Raw genomic sequence first — 21,856 nt, 5'->3', positions numbered from 1 at the left:
AACTTTTAAAAATACTTTCCATTTAATATATTAAAAAGAGAGAAAAATAAAAACATTAAATAAAGAGAAAGAAAAAGTAATATTAAAATAAATTTATTTAATAAATTTTTAATTCTTTTCAAAGTATATTGTATTTTAAAACACTGTAAAAAATATTTTATAATTTAAAATGGAGTGAATAATTTTTTACTTATATTAGTAGCATATTAATTAAAATTTATTGATATTGTAAATATATCTTTTATTACAAAATTAGTTTTAAGTTAATGTGTTAAATTACTCTACCAACATTGAGAACTTCCCGGCACATTTATTTCTTGTGTATTTAGTTTCATAAAGAAAATTCGGTAGTCCCAAGGAAATCGAGAGGGAATATAATATAAAATTATTTTTATTAACTAATTTTGACTTCAAAATCACATCCAAACTTCGTCTAGAGATTTGATGTCATTAATAATAACAAGGAGAGTAGAATTATAGAATGTCTGTGTAATAAAAGGCGTGGAAAAAGATAATACTACTATCATTCGGAGATCAATTTGGTTTTGCATAAAAGCAAACGAATTTTTAATTATCGTTAAGAAGCTTGCCAAACAAGAAGAAGACAACAGTGGTTAGTACTTAGGAGATCAGCCAATTGGTCTTATACTTTGAAATCTTTTTTTTTTTTATTGACCGGTCTTGTGTGCTCTCTAACCACAAATATAGATCTCTCAAGATGGAAGTGCGCATGTTTAATAGCCATGGAAAATTAAAAACATGTGATGAAAGAATTTAGTGACCAATCTTACGCAAAAACTAAAAGAATATTGAGATGAAGCTGCATGAAAATGTTACAATCAGTGGCTGTACTTTTTTAAGACGGTTGGATTCTCTCCTACCAACGGTTTTTCAATACAGTGTGTACACTTCCTCTTACCTTCTTATGTCTAATTAATATATGTATGCAGTACTGCGTACATAAATATGCATAGATATACATTGATGTACACAGCATAACGTTGCATTTCAAATACTGATATTTTACTATAACACATGAAAAGTTAAAAAATAAATTGTTCTAGAAGTAATAATGGCACTCTTTTTGTTACGAAAATAAAGCCTTGGAAGGGAACCCCACCCCAACAAACAGGTCGCACTTATTGGGCTTAAATGGGTTTCATTTCCTGCACATGCGGCCCATTTATTCAATATTGGGCCCATACTAATTAATGATTCTTGTACAGCCGAGGAAACTTTTTCCTGATATATTTTCCATTTGTTGACAATCCTTCGCAGACTAGAGATAAACTCATGTACCGTTTTACAGTTGTGTTGATTGGTTCTTTTGTTTCTCTGGAGCGTGTCGTGTTTCTTCTATAATCATCTCTTATTATTTTTCTAAGTGTATGTAGGTATTGTATTTAATCACCTCCTCTTATGAATTAATTGTGTGTGTGATAGTAGTTGTAACATCTTGAAAAATTTAACTTAAGGTTAATTGCGTAATTAAAAATAAATTAGATAATTGAGAGTTAATTTAGATTAAAAGATAATGTACAGACGGTTAATAAGTCTATCGGAACTTAATTAGGGCTTACAATTGAAACCATAAGTTGTATTGAACCACATTTGGACCTAAATAGATGGATCATGTTTGAAACTCTTAATTTTTAGCCTTTGACTGCAGCCAAAAGTCTCTTGGTTGTGGCCAAAGCTCGATTTTTAAGCCTCCAAATTCACATTTAGCTTAAAAAATTAGAGAGTTAAGTGGGAGTCAGAAGGTAAAGGAGGAGAGCTCTGTTAAACTTTATTGTGGGAATCTAATTGAATTTATTTGGATATTTTAATCACTTGGGTAAATGCATACAACCTCTTTTCTTCCTCTCTTGTACATTTTCATTACTATTTTTGAATAGTTATTTGAGAATTCAAAAATGAGTTATGACGTTGCCTAGAATTCTGACTTCAATAAGATTAATGGATGTTAATTTAAGTGTCTAACATTTGGGTTATGGTGCTAATGATGTTTTAGAATTTTAAAGTAGGGTTTGGAGTAAACCTTAGAACTGATTAGTTGAGTTAAGGAAGTTATAAGCTATTAGTAGTGTTGATTAGATTAATGAGAGTTTAAGTAAACTAATGAAACTAAAAAATGAATTTGGTTGTAGGTAAATGACCACAATAAGATTTAATTATAGTATATCATTGTGTTTGTATTTACACTTTAAGCATTATTATAGATAGCTTGGAATGAGCAAAATAAGCTTATGGATGAATATGTTAATTTTAAACTATTACCCAAAAATGAAGCATGCCTTATTGTGATGAGGTGCTTGGTAATTATATTTATATAAATGCTATGTGATATTGGAACATGAGATGTTAAACCTGAATCGCCTATAAAATGAATATGTTAACATGATGAGTGATCGAAATTGATGATGTTGGAAGAGTTATGATAAGCATGCATATTTGTGATGAAATGCTTGATGATTATGTTTATATAAATGTTATGTGGTATTTGGAATATGAATTGTGGGTTTAGATTGGCTGTGAGTTGATTGTATGAAGATCTATTATAAACTATGATGCAGTGTGGAGCGTGATAAGCATGCAAGTTTTAGAAATTATGAAAATAATGAATTACTATTATATGCATGAGTTTAAATTTGCACGTATTGATTGAACTTGCATAATTATAATGGGTAAGAATTTACCTTATCATAGTAGAGGAATTATGGTAGAAAATCTATATGGTGTAACTTTCACTAAGTTTGCGCACAATGGTTGGTATAATTCATTACTATATGTGCTTAGTAATGCCAACAACCTACAAGTGCAGCATAGGTATGGCACGATGCTCAATATCACCATTCCTAGATTAGACAGTGTGGGTTGGGCACTTATAGCACCCTAAAATTCAAGTAGGAAAAATTTATGGTTCAAAAGTGAGTCTGAGAGCCTTTAGTTAGGTGACCCCTCACAATTAGAGAATAGGGCAAGTCCAGTCACATGAATAGACCTTTAGGAGATAATAGCCAATAGATTTTGTAACATCTCAAAATTTAATCCTTGGATTACTAAGAAATTAATCAAGTTTAATAATGATAATTGAATAATTTGAAATGGTGTGTGGCCAGAGAGGTTTAATACGTATATTTAGTTGTGATTTCAGCCTTAATTATGTATCTGAAGTGAAATCAGGCTACTTGAGCATCAAAAGAAGGGGAAAACATAAAGGAAGTGTCTCTGTGTCACATGCTACGGCATGCCACACGTTCGCCACTGCTAACATATGGTAAGGGCATAAAGGGACCTCTCAATGGCATACGCCGCAACGCGTGTTGCGTGTACTGCAGTACATGGCTAAAATTCCTGATAAACAGGTCACGAATTAAGATAGAAAGCAGAAGAGGAAGAAGAGGAAAAAGAAGGAGGTCATTCTTAATCTTCTAGAGTTTGCCACATTGATAGTTTGGGAGTATTTGGTGTTAGAAAACATCTAAGGTAAGTGTTTTACACCCAAATCTTCCTTTCTCTTCTATTTTTATCAGATTTTTTGTTAGAGTTTGATAAAAGGAGATGATTTTTAGTTAATATAGGTTACAGGTCTGAAACCATTAACTCAAATGGAATTAATAGGAGTTGTTTAGAGTATTTAAATGTATTATTAATGGTTTTAAAGGTGTCAAAAATGGCATTAATAAGAGTTGTTAGAGGAGTTGTAATGTCATTAATGAAGGTTTAATAACTCATTAATGATATTGGGAAATAAAGAGTGTTAATAAACTCAATGGATAAGCCCAAATATAAAAAATTAAGGATGTTGGGTGCTTTAAAAGTGAAGAATGTGATAATAGAAATGTGTCTTTGACAAGTTAATGAGTTTAGAATTGATTAATTACAGATTAAGTATTTGGGCACCATATTTAGCTTAGAAATCAAGATTGAAAGCTAGTTATTGAAGGACAACGTAACATTAACCCGGACCCTTATTCCAGCAATGCTTGGCCAACCTACCTCACGATAACAGAAGCCAACTTTTCCCATAGTAGTACATGATTTATTCCCACACAAGGGGAACCTCCCTAAGAATCAAGCCTCCAACCTTTTCTACCTTAGCAAAGTTATGGCTAGACCTAGTACCATTAAGTCCAGTTACACGGATGAAGTCTTGTTTGATGTTATAGCCTACGGTTTCAATAAGAGAAAATAAGGAAGGTATAAAGATAGTTTGATTATACATATGTGTTTATCTAATATGTCACATGGTTATTTAAGTTTGTGGCGAGTTATAATAATAATTTGGGTTATTGTCACATATTTGTGTGTCTTGTGATAATGTATCATATGATTTGAGATGAGAATTTATGAGAATGAATTAAATTGGAAAAATGGTAGCTCATGTTGCATGTGATAGTATGAATATTTTAAGAAAATCAACTCCTTTTATGTGTGTTTATTCAATTTACATACAATTGCATAAGATAAATGTACCTTGATTACTGAGTGGCTAGACTTACCCCTCTCTTTTAATATTTTAAAAGCTCAAGCTTTGATGCACAAAGGGAAAAGGTTTGGAAACTTAGGAATTTGAGTATTTCTATTGTAATGTCTCTTTAATTCTTTTATTTTGTGTAATAGTTTAAATATTTTTAATTAGGATGCATTTTATTTACACTTACACTATATAATTATTTATGATGTTTGGAATGTATTTTACACCCTAAGATGTTATTTATGATTAGTTGTAAAGTTGATAAGGGCTAAAATACTAGTGCAAATGTAGTAAGGTTGTTTTAAACATGCTATAAATGATTTTTGATGAAATATAATGTTAAAACCTCCCTCTTCCGTTTTTGATATTAAAGAGGTTGAGGGGTGAAAATATGATATAGTAGTGTATACGTGCATATAGTGTGTTGAACTGTTAATCCTAGGTCTAATGAATACAGCTTGGGTATTAGGAATGACCTTTGAAATTTGTACACCTTTTTTGTTGTGGAAGTTGTGAAAATGTATTTGGGTGTCTAACTTCCTAGTGTGATTTGATTTAAAAGTGAAGCATGTACTATTAGCTAGTTTATGATAAGCGTCTTTTTTAGACATCTCAATCATTTCATTTGGACATCGGATGGAGAAATGGAGCACACTAGAAGTTGCTCGAATCTACTATCAAATGATAATAGAAATGCTGTCATGAACGTACAACACGCCACGGTGCATGGCACCTGCACCGCGGGACATGGCACAAGGAGTGGAAAGTTGTGGCACACTGCTCTATTTTTCTAATTGTGATGTTTGTCAAACTGTTTTGACTTATTTCACTCATCTGAAGTATCTCATGCTTCTAAAATGTTATTGTACTCTAATTTAAGGCCTAATGAATAGTTCTAACTTATTTTAAATTATGAAAACTTGAAATTTATTATTTCAAGTTAAAAACTAGGTAATCTCTTTATGGGTTAACCCCTTGATTACTTTGAATTATGGTTTTAAATGTGATTAGATGAAGGAGATATTACAGATTTAGTTAGATGATATAAGAAGTCGTATAATGTGGTTGCATTTGATTATGTGAAATATATTGTAATGATGCATTGTGAATAATGTTGGTTTGCCTTATGTGATGTTCAAAAATTAATTGTTGTGAATACCATACTTTAATGTGCTTGATTAAATTGCTTGGTTACTGAGATGTTTATCTCACTTCCTTAATTAATGTTGACAGGCGAGCATCAAACTAAGATCAAAGGGAAGGCCTCTGAAGCTAGAGACTAAATAGTGAATAGTAATATCTCTAGTTTTATCTTTTATGTATAATTTGAATATAATATTTTTCAACTAGAGGTCTTTCTCATTGATTTATGTTTATTTGAAGCCTACTTGCAATTGTAGCCTTAAACATTAATTTTAGGCATTTTTGAATTGTTTTGGCCATAGTAGGGTCCAAAACCTTAATTTGACTATGGTAATATGCCAAAATAGTTTGAACAAGTATATCTTGATAAATTAGATGAGTTTACATATTTTAGGTGATTATTTAACTTGAATGCAAAGAATTACATTTTCACCTCCTTATTATGTGCATTGTGGTAGTTAGGTGGTCAATTATTGTATTAAGAATTGTTTAATGCTTGTGACTGTTTATACAAGTGTATTAGCACTTATTGAGTGTGGTTCAAGCTCTTGTGTGAGCTAATGGCTTATGGTGTGAGATTTAGACACTTAGTTGATAGGTTTAAAGACAAAATGAGAAATTGTGGTCTTAGGTGTCTAGATTCTTTGTTTGATGTTGGATTGACATAAGACCAAAACATTGGCTAGATGAAATTATTGATGTATGGGTGTTTGAATCATCTCAAACGAAAATTTGAATCAAAAGTTATGTGCGTCAAAAGTTCATGTTTGGTAGCTATCATGACAAATGCTATCACAACTTTAACCACAGCTTATAAATTTTTGGTTGCACCCACAAGAGTTCTTAAGATCATTTGGCCATGGCAAAAAGAGTATTGGCCGCTACCAAATCTTCTCTAGAAGTGTCAACTATGGCTTAATGTGCTCTAGCCGCAAATAGATGCCTCTGCTAAGAAAAAATGACTCTTTTGTTCTTGTTTTAACTTGTTTTCAACCCTAAGTGTTTTCTATACTTCCTAAATACTTTTTGCTTCAATTTATAAGGGTTAAATAATCTTCTAAACTTGATTTCGAGATTAAATAATTTATAGAATTTCATCTTTACAAGATTTTCTTTTTTAACCTTATGAATTTTCAAATAGTCAAAGTTAATCCTTTTTATACAATGATATATTTTATTGTTGATTAAATTAGTTATAATTACTATGGTAGTTTTACTTTAAGGTTAAATGTGTGCTAATTATGTGTTTAAGTGGAGGTTTTACAATAGCTATTTTAAATCAACTTATTTTTAACATACATACCTACCTACATGCGTACATACATACATATATATCTATGCATGTGTGTTATTTTGAAAAAAATTTAATGAGGTCTAAAATCCAATTCGGTTGAAAATGTGGTTCAATGTTATAAGTTCCTTTAATAATTAATCATGTGAAATATTGTAGACGTGGCTCTTAAATTCCACGATGCTGCTATGACATTTTAGCATGTTAAACCTTTTCCTGTAGGCCTTCCTACAGAGTTCGCATCTTTCAATTGTCTCTTCTAAATTTTAACTATACATGATATTGCAAGTGTACAGATTAAAATTGAAAGATAATACACGAAATGTTTAAGCTTTTGAGTACCAATGTTTTAATTAATTGCGCATATAGCTAGTCAAATCCTTATCAATAATAAGTTGGCACGGTTTTAGAATGAAGTCAAGTAATTTCTGCGTCCGTTATTGTACAAAGACAATAAATGATTGGTTTGGAATCACATGAGCTTTGATGCGATCAAATTAGATATAGTGAGTCTGAGCCTTACCACTGTTTGGCAACTTGCAATATTGGAATCTAAATTAGTATGCACAAAGCCATCCAGCACCACAAGCTACCCCTTCATTCAATAATCTTGCTCCTGGCTCCTAATATGATATTACAACTATATTCTAAATTTTGCGATTACCTTTTTTTTATTATTATGTATATATATCTTTTTATTGAAAGCAATTTCATTCAAGAAACAATCATTAAATCTAAACAGCTTTGTCATTAAAAATTTAAACATTAATTTATCACATTATAAAAAACTATCTCATTTTGTTAAACTCAACTCTTGTTGGCTTATTATTACTTTTATAACAACTGTATATAAGTGAAATTTATCTTCTTACTTTTCCTATTGGATCTTCAAGTGCTAAAAAATTAAAATAAAATTATTTAAACAATTCAATTTATCAATATATATGTTTCTGCTATTAGAAACCATGTTATTTATAGAGTTATTGATTATTAATAGTTTAATTTTCCTTCTGAAAAATATCTTTAATTTATTATAAGTCTATAATTTATCCACTATTCTTTTCTAATATAAAGTCATGAATAATCATGCAAGGAAAAATATTAAGGTCATATCAAAAATCATACAATTTTTGCACCTAGAGGGTGGTTTGTAAAAAATTATAATTAAAATCTTAACAGAAAAGCTAGAGTTGATAATTCGGGTGGATTGTGCTTAATCAAGTTGGGCTTAATTCAGATTGGCTTATTTAGATTGGGTTTAAAATATTTTACTCTTTCTAAAATGCCCACATAACCAAGCTCGATTCTAATACTTTTTAAAGCTTTGGACTTATTCGAACCGGCCCAAATATCTAAAAATTTTTTAAAATATTTTTTATTTTTTGAATCAAATTTTAATTTTTAAATAATTTTGTTAAGTATAAAGTATTATTTTAACTTTAAAAGAATAAAATAAAAAATATTAATTTGTCAACTTTGTACTTAAATAATTCTGTTGCTGTTTTATTGTATTATATGTAATTTATTCATAAATATTTTCTTTACTTATAAATTAATATTTTAGTTATTTAAATATTACTCTTATTATAGTCATATATAAATATTTTATATATTTTAATTAAATTATATTATTTTAGTTATAATTAAGTTGATCTCAATTCAATTACAATTAGATTACTAACTTAAAATTATTATTCTAATTAATTTAAAGTTTTTAATAACTTTAGGATAAACTGTACTTTTCGTTTTAAGAATATGAGAAAAATAATCATTATTATATTATATATAAAAAATCATTTAATTATGAGTAAAATATTATTTTTTTAAAATTATTTTTTCTTTAATTTTTTTATTATTTAACCTTTATGTACAATGAGTTTTTACTCTAATTTATTCTTAATTTTTAATTAAAGATGGCGCAGACAATAATCAAATAATTATTTAAAAATATAATTTTATTTATTATGTTTATCTAGTAGTAGACTTGAGAATTTGTATATGTCTAAATTTTTTTTTAAAATTATTTTTATTTTTAATTTTATTTTAAAATTAATTATCTTATTTTATAAAACATATAAAATATATTTTTTTGGATACGTAAATAATGTTTAGGACTCAAAAATTTTTAATTTTAAAAAAATTGGGTCTTAAAGTATAAAAATAAATATTAAAATATATTTTAAATATTATTTTAAAATATTGTATTGATTAAAAATAATAAAAATATTAAAATGTAAATGTTTTTTTTAAAATAACTATAATAATACACTCAAATATATAGTATATTAGTATAAAATAATATAAAATTTTAAAAATTAATTAATATTTATTATATTATATATATTTTTAAAAATTATTTTTTATTTAGGTATTCGGACTAAATCCAGCTTGACACGAATTTTCTTGAGCCTATTTAAATTGGCCTGAATAGATCTAAACACTAAAAAATTAATATTTTTTGAACTTAATTTTAAATTTTTTAGATAAATTCGAGCTGACCATTTAGACTTAATTTAAATTACTGAATCTAGAGAAAGTCAATCCACACAACCATTAATTTATTTGAACACATATTTAAGGGGGGCTAGCATGCTTTTTCTAAAACCACATACGTACACACACACACTTGCATACATAGATACGCGTATGTGGGTAAACTTCGCCCACTTGCACGGACAAAAGGGGGCCACTTCCTTTGGAAATTAAGAATCTATGGGTGGGTAGGTACGCGTGGCGGAAAAGATTTTCGGTGATTAGTTTTATATGTATTTTATATCTTGAAATCAATTCATCTGTTTTCGTGTTTTGAATATATTTAAACCAAAAGTTTTATATAAAACTAAATGTTTCAATTCAAAAGCAAATTCTTTTTATTAATTTTTGTTGGATATCTTGTGATTAGTAATTTGGTAAATGTAACCAAAGCATCATGTCGAATCCAAATTTTATATTCAACTTTTTAATGGCTCTTGTTAGCAGCGAGATGTGAGTTAATAATAACATGAGAAGTAGTTCCATGTTAAGTCAGGATAGGGGGAAAAGTAAGAGGAAAATGAGGGAATAAAAAAAAAATAGGAGAAGAATTTTTAAAAAATAGTAATTTTTTTTTTTTAATTTTCTCCGTCAGTTTTTCTTGCTTGCTAATGTTTTTTCCCACGAGGGTAATAGTTTTAAGAGGACGAGAGTTTTAAGCGGACAAGGGCAGCTATCGATTTTGACTGATGAACTCAACTTGGAGGCCTCGGAAAAAAGCGAAGTTGCTTCTCAATTTCCTCCTCAACAAGTAGCCACTATTTGACTGATATTATGCACGAATCCTCGTCCAAGTTGATTAATTAGATGGTTCGTCCTTGACTTGACTACTATTAGAGTAAATGTCGATTAATTGAGTTCACGTTTTAATTAATTAATTAATAATGACAATATTACATAGATCTTGATTGTTGAACAAAAGCGACACCACTTAAACAGGACAAGAGCTAGCTAGAGCCAAGACCCACTCTAACAGTAATTATTATTAATTTTATAAATTGACAACGACGAATCTTCCCATTCTGCAATTGAGTGGCGGGTCCTTTTCGAACAAAATAGTAATGCCTTTACAACTTGCCAACTTGGTTCATGTGAACATCTTCATTAGTTTCGTGAAGGCAAGACCATGCCATTTATAGGCACAGCTATTTAACTTCAGTATTATCAAAACCAGACATTGTTCTAATCACTTTCCAAAGAATGAAGATCCTGAACCCAGTTTCTCTCAAACTCCTTCAAGTCATACTAGTTTTCGAGCTTCATCTTCTTGCTCTCAATGGTACTTGGAGAGCTACGGGTGCTGCAGTTAGGTGTCCAGAAAAGGAGAGGCAAGCGTTGCTTCACTTCAAAGATGGCCTCGTGGACAACAATGGCCGTTTGTCTTCTTGGGGAAGCGAAGAGGAAAACAGAGATTGTTGCCAATGGGATGGAGTTCACTGTAGCAACCGAACCGGACACGTAGAAATCCTCGACCTTCACGGAGAATTCGATGATTCAGGAGAACAGCAATTCGTTTTACAGGGCAATATCAGTGCATCACTGCTGGAGTTGCAGTACCTGAAATATTTGAACCTTAGTTACAACGATTTCGGAGACAACCATGTCCCAGAATTCTTTGGCTCTCTCAGGAACTTGAGATTCCTTGATCTCAGAAGTTGTTATTTTGGTGGACAAATTCCAAGCCAACTTGGAAATCTCTCCAACTTACGTTATCTTGATCTTGGAAAGATCGGTTTAGTAGGTGAGATTCCATATCAGCTTGGATATCTCTCGCAGTTGCTGTATCTTGATCTGGGAGAGAATACTCTTGAAGGCACGATACCTTATCAGCTTGGGAATCTTTCAAAGTTGCATAAGCTTGATCTTGGATTCAATGCTGCTCTCAAACTTACTAAAGAGGAGGATCAAGGTGGAGGTCAGTGGCTATCTAGTCTCACTTCTTTAACTCAACTAGACTTGAGCATGGTGATTAATCTGAATCATTCTCATAACTGGTTACAAATGATTGGAAAGCTTCCAAATTTAAGACAAGTGAGCCTTACAAGCTGTAGTCTTTCTGATGATAGCATCATTCCCTTGACACCTTCAAAATGGAAATTTTCAGATTCTCTTGCTATGTTTGATCTCTCTGACAATAGATTCACGTCATCCATTATATTCCAGTGGCTGTCCAATGTGAGCTCAAACCTGGTCGAGCTTGATCTCAGCAAAAACCACTTAAAAGGTCTTATCCCAAATGAATTAGGTAAAATGACTTCCCTAGAGTATCTAGACCTCTCTGAAAATACACTTCATGGTGGAATACCTAAATCGTTTAGGGATATATGTACCTTACAGTCATTGACCTTGACATATAACCTTTTGAATGAAGAACTTCCTACGATTATTGAAAATTTGTCGGGGTGTGCCAGACAGTCTTTGCAAAACTTGGATCTAAGTTGGAACCAAATAACGGGAACGCTACCTGATCTTTCCATATTTACGTCTTTAAAGACTTTAATGCTCACAAAAAATCGTTTGAATGAGTCAATCCCTGAAGACATTCGATTCTCATCTCAGTTAGTGACTTTGTCCATTCATTCCAACTCTTTGAAAGGTGTCATCACTGAGTCACATTTTGCAAATGCGTCTAACTTGAAGACACTTGACCTTTCTGAGAACTCACTGGCTTTGAAGTTTGGCAAGAATTGGATCCCATCTTTTCAATTGGATCAAATATTTCTTAGATCTTGCAAGTTAGGTCCTGATTTCCCTAATTGGTTGCACACTCAAAGTAACTTCTCAATACTTGATATTTCTGATGCCGGAATTTCTGATATCGTTCCACATTGGTTTTGGGGTTTATTAACACCAAATTTATTGTGGCTCAATGTTTCATACAACAACTTGTGGGGTACAATTCCAAACTCCCCGGTAAGATTTTTTGGATCCCCTGATATATCTCTAGCTTCCAATCAATTTGAAGGCTTAATTCCATCCTTTCTACGTGGTGCTTCAGTTATTGACCTGTCGACAAACAAGTTTTCGGAATCTGCCACCTTTTTATGTGATAACAGCTCAGCCGATGTGTTGGCCTCGTTAGATATTTCAAGTAATCAATTATCAGGTAAACTTCCTGATTGTTGGGATGGTTTCACATCATTAATCTATCTGGACTTGAGTAACAATAACTTATCAGGAAAAATTCCTCCTTCCATTGGATCTCTTCTTGCACTTCAAGCATTGATCATGAGAAGCAATAAGTTAACTGGGGAGTTGCCTTCCTCTTTGAAGACTTGCACGAGCCTTAAAATGCTAGATGTAGGGGAAAACAGATTGTCAGGACCTATACCTTCATGGCTTGGAGATGAATTACAACAGTTACAGATGTTAAGTTTGCGAAATAATCGCTTTTCAGGAAGCTTACCATTGCATCTTTGTTATTTAACAAGCCTTCAGCTCTTAGATCTCTCTCTGAACAATCTATCCGGGCAAATATTCAAATGCTTGAAGAATTTTACTTCAATGATCCAGGAGAGTTCAACAAATCTAATGAGTCCTTCCATGTCCAGTAACGGATCAACACCCTTCTATCAATATGATATAATTGCATTGCTCATGTGGAAAGGTGCACCACAAATGTTTAAGCATAGCAAGTTGTTGAAAAGCATTGATCTTTCAAGCAACCAAATAAAGGGAGTAATTCCAGAGGAAATAGTGGATTTAGTTGAGTTGATTTCTTTAAACCTATCAAGAAACAGCTTGTCTGGAAGAGTTCCCTTTGGGATTGGTAGGTTAATGTCATTAGAATTTCTTGACTTGTCAAGAAACAATCTATCTGGATCAATCCCTTCTAGTCTTGCTCTTATTGACCGTCTGACCATGTTGGATTTATCACATAACCAACTATCTGGGAAAATCCCAACTGGCACACAGTTGCAAAGTTTTAATGGCTCAAGCTATGAAGAAAATCTTGATCTTTGTGGAAAACCACTTTATAAATCGTGTTATGAGGAGAAAACACCTCAAGAACCAGTTGAGGTCCAAGAAGATGAGGATTCATTTATATCCAAAGGCTTTTATTTGAGTATATCACTTGGATTTATAATAGGATTCTGGGGTATCTTTGGCTCAATATATTTCAATCGTTCTTGGAGACATGCCTACTTCAAGTTCTTGGGCAATGTGGCTGACTGGATTTATGTCAAGGCAGCGCTGAATGTAGCAAAATCCCGGAGGTGACTTGGAAGCTAACTAGTGGTAATACTTATTGATCTCCCCCATTCTTGCTTTTAACCATTGCTTTCATATTTATTGGCCTTAATCTGATTTTAGACCTTTCTGCAGGAGAAAATTTCCCTGAAGTCATCTACTTTGGGCCTGGTTTCCTACGCTGGAGATCTGTCAGGGGACTAGGTTTGCTGTGTGAAAAAATGGAAATAATTTCAATATCTGATAATTAGCAATGTAATTAGTTATTTCACAGCACACGAAGCTGCTTTGGAAGTGTATGATTAGCTTTTGCACTGTGCTGTGTTATTACAGTCACATAAAGACAGTAGATTGGCAAGCCACAAAATCTTGCACAAAACAGAAAATCCATCCATTGTATTTCTAGAATGTGGTTAGAGTGTCTGCGACTTATGAACTGTGATTGGAGTAAAAGAATGCTCATATATATATATATATATATATAAACAGAAAAAGGAAATTCGTTTTAAGAACTTGATCAAAAGTCTTTCTTGTTTATACAAGGGGCATGCTGACAAACTAATGAAGAAAAAATGCAATTCAATTCACTCATCTAGCAGTGACATGCAATATTGTGTCAAGTCCGATTCTGTTTAGGATTCCAATTCAGTCTTTTCATGTAACTTTGCACTGCACTCTGACTATTTCAGCAACCTGACTTCAATCTCTCATTTTCCAGCAGATGGCTATGCCCATTGTATTCATTTGCCCGCTACACATTCTTATTCTGTAGCCATCCATGTGGTCATTGCTTTAAGAGTTCAAGATTTGATTGCCTAAAGTACTTGAATAATGACAGACCACAAATCCTATTTTACATATTCATGAAAACATGTTCATCATCTGCCCTTTGTCATAGAACGGGCAATCGACGATGAAATTGGTAAGCATTTTGCTTTTTCAAGTCAGGTTGCTGATGGACTGACTTGAGCCATATTAAGCATCAAATTTCTTGAGCTTAGAAAAAATCTCAGACTTGACTTGCAGGGGAATGTGAAGGAAGCTAATATCAGTTCATGTATATTCACCCTTCACATTCATCTTACAATGCTCATTTTCTTTTTCTATTTATTCTCTATGTTATTATGTTTTTACTCATTACTGTGATAATTTGATACTGTAAAAAAGATGTTTACGGTTTTACAACAGACTAGGTAATTTTATATATACAATGATGTTTATCTTTTTTTTTTTTTTTAAATAAGCAAAAGGTTAACAAAACACGCAATAAAATTTCTGTGGAAGAAATGAAGAAAGACTCGGTATATATGCTAATGCCTTGACGTACTGGAATAATCACAGAAGAAACTTAGAAGACAATTGAAAATTCTTTTATTCAATGTCTACTTCGTATATATATTTAAAAATATTTTCTGAAATTGAAATGTATAAAATAATTATATTTTATAAACAAAACAGAAAAATGTTTGAAATAAGATAATCTTTAAAAATAAGAAGCTCTTAAAAAGTTTAAGAAAAAAGCTCCCAAGGATTGTTTAAGAGTCTTTCTCTTGATTTTCTATCAGTAAAAATAATTCAGAAAGTATTCTCTGAAGTGATCCGCAATTCATTCTGATACAGATTACAGATTTACAATTGTTTATTCTGAAAACTGGAAACAGACACATGATTGGACTTGAACTTTCAATTTCTGAACCTGAAAGTTGCTTAATTACAATCTTCACCACACAAACATTGCTTTTCCTAATAACTAATCAAAGCTGGAGCGTGTCATTTTTGCACAACCAAACAAACATCACCCATTTCCTGCTGGTTGTTGGGGAGGGGGGAACAAACACTACTCGTAAGAGGGAATCCCGAAATTGCCCTTCAGTTGTTTGTGATCATGTTTGAAATCCAATGACGGTAATTCAAGCGAGTTTGAATAAATTTAAAAAATCTTAGAGTAGGGCTTGAGAGTTTAAAATATTTTCTTTATTCTGAACTTATTTGAATCACCTGAATAAATATGAAGAAATCCAGACCAAACTCAAATTCAAATGGATTTAGCTTGGATATTCGAATTCTTTTTTATTATTAATAAAATAATATAAAAATTAAAAATATTGTTTTTAAAAATAAAAATTGAAATTAGATATAAAAAATATTTAACAATTTGAGTATTTGAGCCCAAAAGTCCAAGTGATTAAGGTCAAATTTGGATGTATGGGTTTTTTTATACTGTAAGATACTTTTAAGTTTGATCTGAATAAACTCGACTTGAATTGAGCTTGATTCAAATAAGCCTAATGTGCCCTCATTAATTAGTGGCTCCATTGAAATCTTACTTAAATGTTTGCACAAAACATTACAGGCATACTGGAAACTTAATTAATTAGGCGTATAATGAATCTCTCATTTCTTCATCCTTCTGGAATTTTATTTTTGGTAAGTTGTGGCAGGTTGCCAAATTTCAAGTTGCAGATGTACTGACCAGAGCAAATATATTCATGTGCATTCCCCCTGTACATATATTCATCAGGAATATCCCCTGTTATGTTTTCAATCATTTCATTACTGTTAAAAGATGTATGGCCTGTATTGAGGCAGAAACACATTTGAGGTTCTAAAAAGTGCTATTCAAACGGCAACTGTACAGTTTTTGAACAAGTGGTTGATAATCATCAATCGTTTCATTACAGCACAACCAATAGCAAACAGTGAAACTGATGAAATCGTACACTATTATTTATAAGCGCACGTGATAATTCAAACTCCAAAGAAAGACAGAAGATCTTCACGCCAGTTTACCAAACCACCACGGATTTAACCCAGATCGTTCTAGAAGTGAATTATTGATTCTCTAGTCGTGGCCTTCTTGCACATGAACTACCCAAAAACAGTGAAACCAGAGTTTGTAATAGTGAATCCTCCATCCACCACAAGATTGTGGCCACTCACATACTTAGACTGGTCACTCGCCAAGTAAAGTGCCGCGTTAGCCACATCCTCGGGTTCAAGCTTTGCACCTTTGAGGTTGGAATAAATCCCGTGGACTCCCTCATCATCAAGCCTGAAGAAATCCTTAGCCAACGGCGTCGCCACCACGTATGGCGACACACAGTTCACCCGAATCCCATAGCGTCCGAGCTCCACGGCGGTATTCTTCGTCAGCCCCACGACTGCATGCTTCGAGCTCGTATAAGCATGTGACGCCACCCCGCCGGTGCAGCCACACACGCTCGCCGTTGATATGATGCTGCCACGTCGTGCAGGGACCATCACCCTGGCAGCGTGCTTGGTCCCCAGAAACACACCAATGAGATTGACGTTAATGACTTCCTCGAATTCAGATTTTTTGTTTTCGATTATGCTGGTTTTGTTGACACCGACAACACCAGCGTTGTTGAACATGATGTCGAGCTTGCCGTACTTTGAAACCGCTGTGTCCACTGCGTTTTCTATGTCCTTTTCCTTTGTCACGTCGCAGTGGACGTAGGAAGCAGAAGAGGAAGAAGAAGAATCTGTGATGCTTTTGGAAACGGAGAGACCCAGGTCATCTTGGATATCGGCGATCACCACTTTAGCTCCGTGCTGGGAGAAGAGCCTCGCAGTACACTCGCCGATACCACTTGCACCACCGGTGATCAGAGCCACCTTACCTTCAAGCCTGAAAGTGAAAGATTTGACTTTGAAGTACTTGTTAAAACTTCAAACGAATGATACATATAAACTATAAAGCATTAAACAATGAACATATTTGAACACTAGGGGAAGTTGAACATTTTTCTTTTCCTTGAATTATAATCATTGATAATATGCCAACACAGATGGGTAAAGTTGTAATTTACTGCTTACCTTCTCATGGCAACTGAGGCTAACATGGAGGCACTTCCCATGGTGGAGCTTTAGAGCCTGCTTCAATGCCAGACAATCTTCAACTGCAGGCTCTGTGGCATGCATATGCATATATATATATATATATATAATGGAGGATAAGTTGAGTTAGTACATATGAAAGGTCGAATTCAAAGACCGTGAACCCGTGATCAGGGTGTTGTGGCTATGCAGACACGTCTCTCATTTTCACTCACTCCGATTAATATCGTGTGGTCTATTTCAAATCCTTTTCATGGAAGATCGGATGATCTGAGGATGGCCCAGAGGAACGTCTCATAGTCATTGTTGGTTAAGATGTTCTCGATCTCCATCAAATGCACGTTTTTCTTTTGTCTTTTTTTACATCTAGAATTTTTAATAATAGTCTCGTGACACGTTTATTATCTTTTTCACAAATTAAATAACAAAGATGAACATGAGTACAATTGAAATACTTCATCCAATCCTTGATATAAAATATAGTTTGAAAACTTTTTTTATGTCCTGAATATAAGACAAATATAGAATAATTAATGCTTTTCCTTTTCAAATTGTTTCCTTGATCTATCTATCATTATTTAAATTCCTAAATAATAATTTATTATAGTTATTAATTAAAAAAAGTAAAAATGAAAAGTTATATACTATATAATTTTAAACTTATAACTATTTTTTTTAATAAGGAGTGTTTTTGTTAACTTTACCTTATATTAATGATAGAAGAGAATCAATGCTTACATGTTTTTTAACAAATAAATCCATGATATAATTTTTCTTAACTTACATGAATAAATTTAAATTGTGTGTTTGAGTTTTTTTTTTGGGTGTTTAAATATAAATATAAGATTAAGACAAGTGTATCAATACTCCCTTCAGTCCTAAGAACGGAGAAGCAACTCCCTCTGATCTGTCCTTATCTATGAAGTGCATAAGATTAAGATTAAGGCAAGTGCACCAAATCCTTGATACACCCTTCAGTTCTAAACGTAGAAGCCACTCCCTCTGTCCTTATCTATGAAGTGTATAAGATTAAGGCAAAGTGTACCAAATCCTTGATACTCCCTTCAGTCCTAATTCTAAACGCCTCTGTCCTTATGTTTGTATGAGTGTCCAAATATTTAATCCCATAAAAGTTTCAGAAAAAATAAAAGAAGCATAATATACCTTAGATGCAGTTATATAATATTTCTTCCTATTCTACTTATAACATAGAGAGTAAATAGTTTTTGTCCTATTTATAAATTATGTCATAAAAATTTTTATCATAAATTTTCTCTTTTATTCTTTATTAACAATTTATACATGTATGCTCCTTTCATTTAAAAATATAAAAAACTTTTTTAGGTTAGATATTAAAAAATATAAGATATTTTTAATTTTTATTATATAATTAATTGGTTTTTTTCTAAAAATATCTTTAATAAATAAATCATTTAGCTACAAGAAAGACACTATATTAAATAAGAACAAGTATTAAAAGACGATATCAATTTAAAAATTATTTGTTTATTTATTTGAAGGTATGATTCAGATAAATATGTTTTATATTTTTTTTGAATACAGTATAAAAAAATATGTCTTATATTTTTTAATGCAAGTAGTATATTTTTTTAAATAAAAATTGGCCTCCCTTAATATCACGGCTAGTTCTACCGCTGATATGAAATGTTCTTTTAACCCAATCTTGCATATTGATAAAAGTTATTATTTAGTTAAAACCATATAAAATTACAATAATTTTTTAAATTTTATCTCAAACAATATTATAATTAATATCATGATAGCAGTGTGTAAAGCACACAATTAATATCTTTTACCTTTTTTCAAGACAAAGGCAAAACTATTAATTATTTAAAAATAATATAACCCCATATGTTTATGGACAAAATAAAATTATAGAAAAATGCTCTATATGTAGAGACCGAGGGAGCAATTAATTAACTAATTCACATGCACATAATACAAAATTATATAAGTTAGTTATTTATAAGAAATACTCCATCCTTTTCTATTTATAAAGTGGAGAGAAAATATTTTTTGTTTTATTAATAAGTCATATTATTAAATTTTTATCATAATTTTTTTACCCTCTATTAAATGTTGGTGAGATAAATTATATTATTAAAATACCTATATTTAATAAATGTAAAGTTAAGAATTTATAAAAATTTTAGATGGAGATAAGTTTCAAAGTTTTTTCTTGATTTTAACAAAATATATTCCAAGTAACTTATAAATGGGGGAAAATAAACAAAAATGGGAGACAAAGGAGTTTAATATGAAATATTACCTTTAAACTCAAAACAAACCCTCAACTAATAACTCATATCCTTAGGTTAGCCCAAGCAAACAAATAAATAAATAAATAAATAAATCACATGCTTAAGACAGGAGAAAGCATCACTTATTCAAGAGTTGGTGTTGGTATGAGAAATAATAGATAAAACATAAGTTTTTATGGCTTTTCTCAGTGCTCATCACCTTTTTAATAATGTCTAGATCATCTAAATTGATTTTAAGCTTTAATTTTATTTACATTAAAGAAAAAATTATAATTTTTTTAAATAAATATACTTTATAATCATTTTAGATAGTCTAAATTTAATTTGAGTGATCCAAATTTAATACTTAAATTTTTTTATAATTTTAAAAAATTGACTACTCAAATTTATTCTAAACGCTTAAGATTTAAAATTTTAAAATTTTAATTGTTTTTGAAAAAAATATTTTTTGGCAAGCACCAAGTAGGAGAGTATCTTTATTTTTAAATGTTGGACTATTTAAAGTATATTTAGATAATCAATTCAGGCTAAATTACACATAATTTTCTTAAATTTTGAACCATGTACAAATAACATTCTTAACCTTTAAAATTTAATAATAAACCTCTGTAAGCTACCAAGTTTATGCAAATAATATATAGCCATTAATTATATACCCTCTTAAACTTTATTTTGTGTGGATTTAAGCTCTCAAATTTTGATTGATACATGAATAACCCTCTAAATTTTAAATTATATGTAGATAATTAATATATAAAATTAATTGTATAGAATTATCCATATAAATATAAGAGTTGAGGGAGGTTCATCGAAAAGTTTTAAAACTTAAAAAGATTATGTATGCATGATTCAAAGGCAGTAATTTATAATTTATCCATCATTTTTATAAAAATTATAAAAAAATAATACTAAATTAGGTTATATAAATTTAAATTGTACAGTATAATTCGTAGTGATAAAAAAATTTATTATTTTTTTATAATTTCCATAATTTTTTATTTTTAATTAATATGCCTCCTGCTTTATATCCTGGTGTAGATCCTAGCCATTTATTTTATGAAATCTGATCCAATGGTTGGTATTTTTCTTGGTTGTCGCCGCGCACGTGTGAAGAGTAAAGAACTGAAAAATTCATGAGGTGCCGCGTGCTGACGACTGACACATCATACCTTTTTCATTTTATTAGTGTCCCTTCATCTGACTCGATTTAAATTCTTTGGCCAACAATTTTTTAGGAATATTTTTGTGACCAAGCATGAATTAACATTAGCTAGGATCTGGACAAACATAATCTCTTACATTTAAATAACATATTAAAATATTAAATAAAAGCAATTTTCCCATGATTATATTTGTCATAAAACCCAAATACGGTTAAACTTAAGTTTACGTAATTAATACTTCCCCATATCTTTTTGTAAGTCAAGTTCTTAAAATTTTTCTTCAGTCAGTATATAAATTTTTTTTTTTAAATATTTGATATTCAATTCTAAAAGTATCTTTCAAAAAATTCTAAAAAATTTAATATTTTAATTCCCAACAAATTCTACACAAATATAATGTGAGGTTTCTGATTTAAAATTCAAAACTAAATATAACACTTCAAGTGTTATTTAAAAGTAAAGCTAATAATTTAGACAAAATGAATTTATTTAAGCTGAGCTCAATTCGAGTTTTTCTTTAAATATTTGAACATATAAAAGAAGGTATATATAATCAAGAATAGCCTTAATATCTTGTTTTTTTTTTTGAGTTTATTTGAGTTAATTTGAATATTCAAATTGTCAGAGTTTATCTTATTGTTTTAAGTTAATTTCAATTTTTACCTTAAAAAAATTAAAATTTTCAAATAACATAGTATTACAGAACATTTTTTACCCTTAAAAAAAATTCATGCTTGGTGTAAAAATATTTCTTTTTTTCAATACAATTGGCATGCCGAGGCTAGAAGCAAGACATGTTAGTTTACAAAAACTAGTGAGGACATTATTTTAGAAAATAAGGGCAGTAATGTAAAAATGAATATAAAAAAATAATAAAGTATTTTATAAATAGGATCAAAATTAATTTTTTTATTTT

General features: G+C 30.9%; 2 protein-coding genes across 4 annotated transcripts; one reads left to right on the top strand and one right to left on the bottom strand.

The window, feature by feature from the left end:
* Positions 1–10,594: 10,594 nt before the first annotated feature.
* On the top strand, positions 10,595–14,004 carry LOC129292677 (receptor-like protein EIX1). Of its 3 annotated transcripts, XM_054930275.1 has the most exons (3): positions 10,595–12,552; positions 12,625–13,685; positions 13,773–14,004. In XM_054930275.1, exons 1-2 carry the CDS (start codon positions 10,647–10,649, stop codon positions 13,665–13,667), a joined length of 2,949 nt encoding a protein of 982 aa, XP_054786250.1. In that variant the 5' UTR covers positions 10,595–10,646; the 3' UTR covers positions 13,668–13,685; positions 13,773–14,004. The 3 variants fall into 3 exon arrangements, with proteins under 3 accessions (XP_054786250.1, XP_054786248.1, XP_054786249.1); XM_054930273.1 differs by having other exon boundaries at positions 10,595–13,685; XM_054930274.1 differs by having other exon boundaries at positions 10,595–13,685; positions 13,761–14,004.
* A 2,286-nt stretch (positions 14,005–16,290) lies between these two features.
* LOC129293862 (borneol dehydrogenase, mitochondrial-like) lies at positions 16,291–17,567 on the bottom strand. The gene is made up of 2 exons (XM_054931976.1): positions 17,475–17,567; positions 16,291–17,286 (listed from the first exon to the last, which is right to left on the bottom strand). Exons 1-2 carry the CDS (start codon positions 17,513–17,515, stop codon positions 16,506–16,508), a joined length of 822 nt encoding a protein of 273 aa, XP_054787951.1. The 5' UTR covers positions 17,516–17,567; the 3' UTR covers positions 16,291–16,505.
* Positions 17,568–21,856: the final 4,289 nt, after the last annotated feature.

The sequence above is a fragment of the Prosopis cineraria genome, unplaced genomic scaffold, assembly GCF_029017545.1.
Source record: "Prosopis cineraria cultivar Desert tree isolate PC_DT_omini unplaced genomic scaffold, ASM2901754v1 PC14, whole genome shotgun sequence".
Taxonomy (NCBI): Eukaryota; Viridiplantae; Streptophyta; class Magnoliopsida; order Fabales; family Fabaceae; genus Prosopis; species Prosopis cineraria.
Note: the sequence above shows the minus strand (reverse complement) of the source record. Positions and strands in the feature narration are given on the sequence as shown.

Bases quoted from the DNA above. Each gene is read 5' to 3' on its own strand.
- LOC129292677 (XM_054930273.1), top strand. From the start codon at position 10,647: ATGAAGATCCTGAACCCAGTTTCTCTCAAACTCCTTCAAGTCATACTA.
- LOC129293862 (XM_054931976.1), bottom strand. From the start codon at position 17,515: ATGGGAAGTGCCTCCATGTTAGCCTCAGTTGCCATGAGAAG. The intron at 17,287-17,474 runs GTAAGCAGTAAA...TTTCACTTTCAG, and splicing joins GCCTCAGTTGCCATGAGAAG to GCTTGAAGGTAAGGTGGCTC.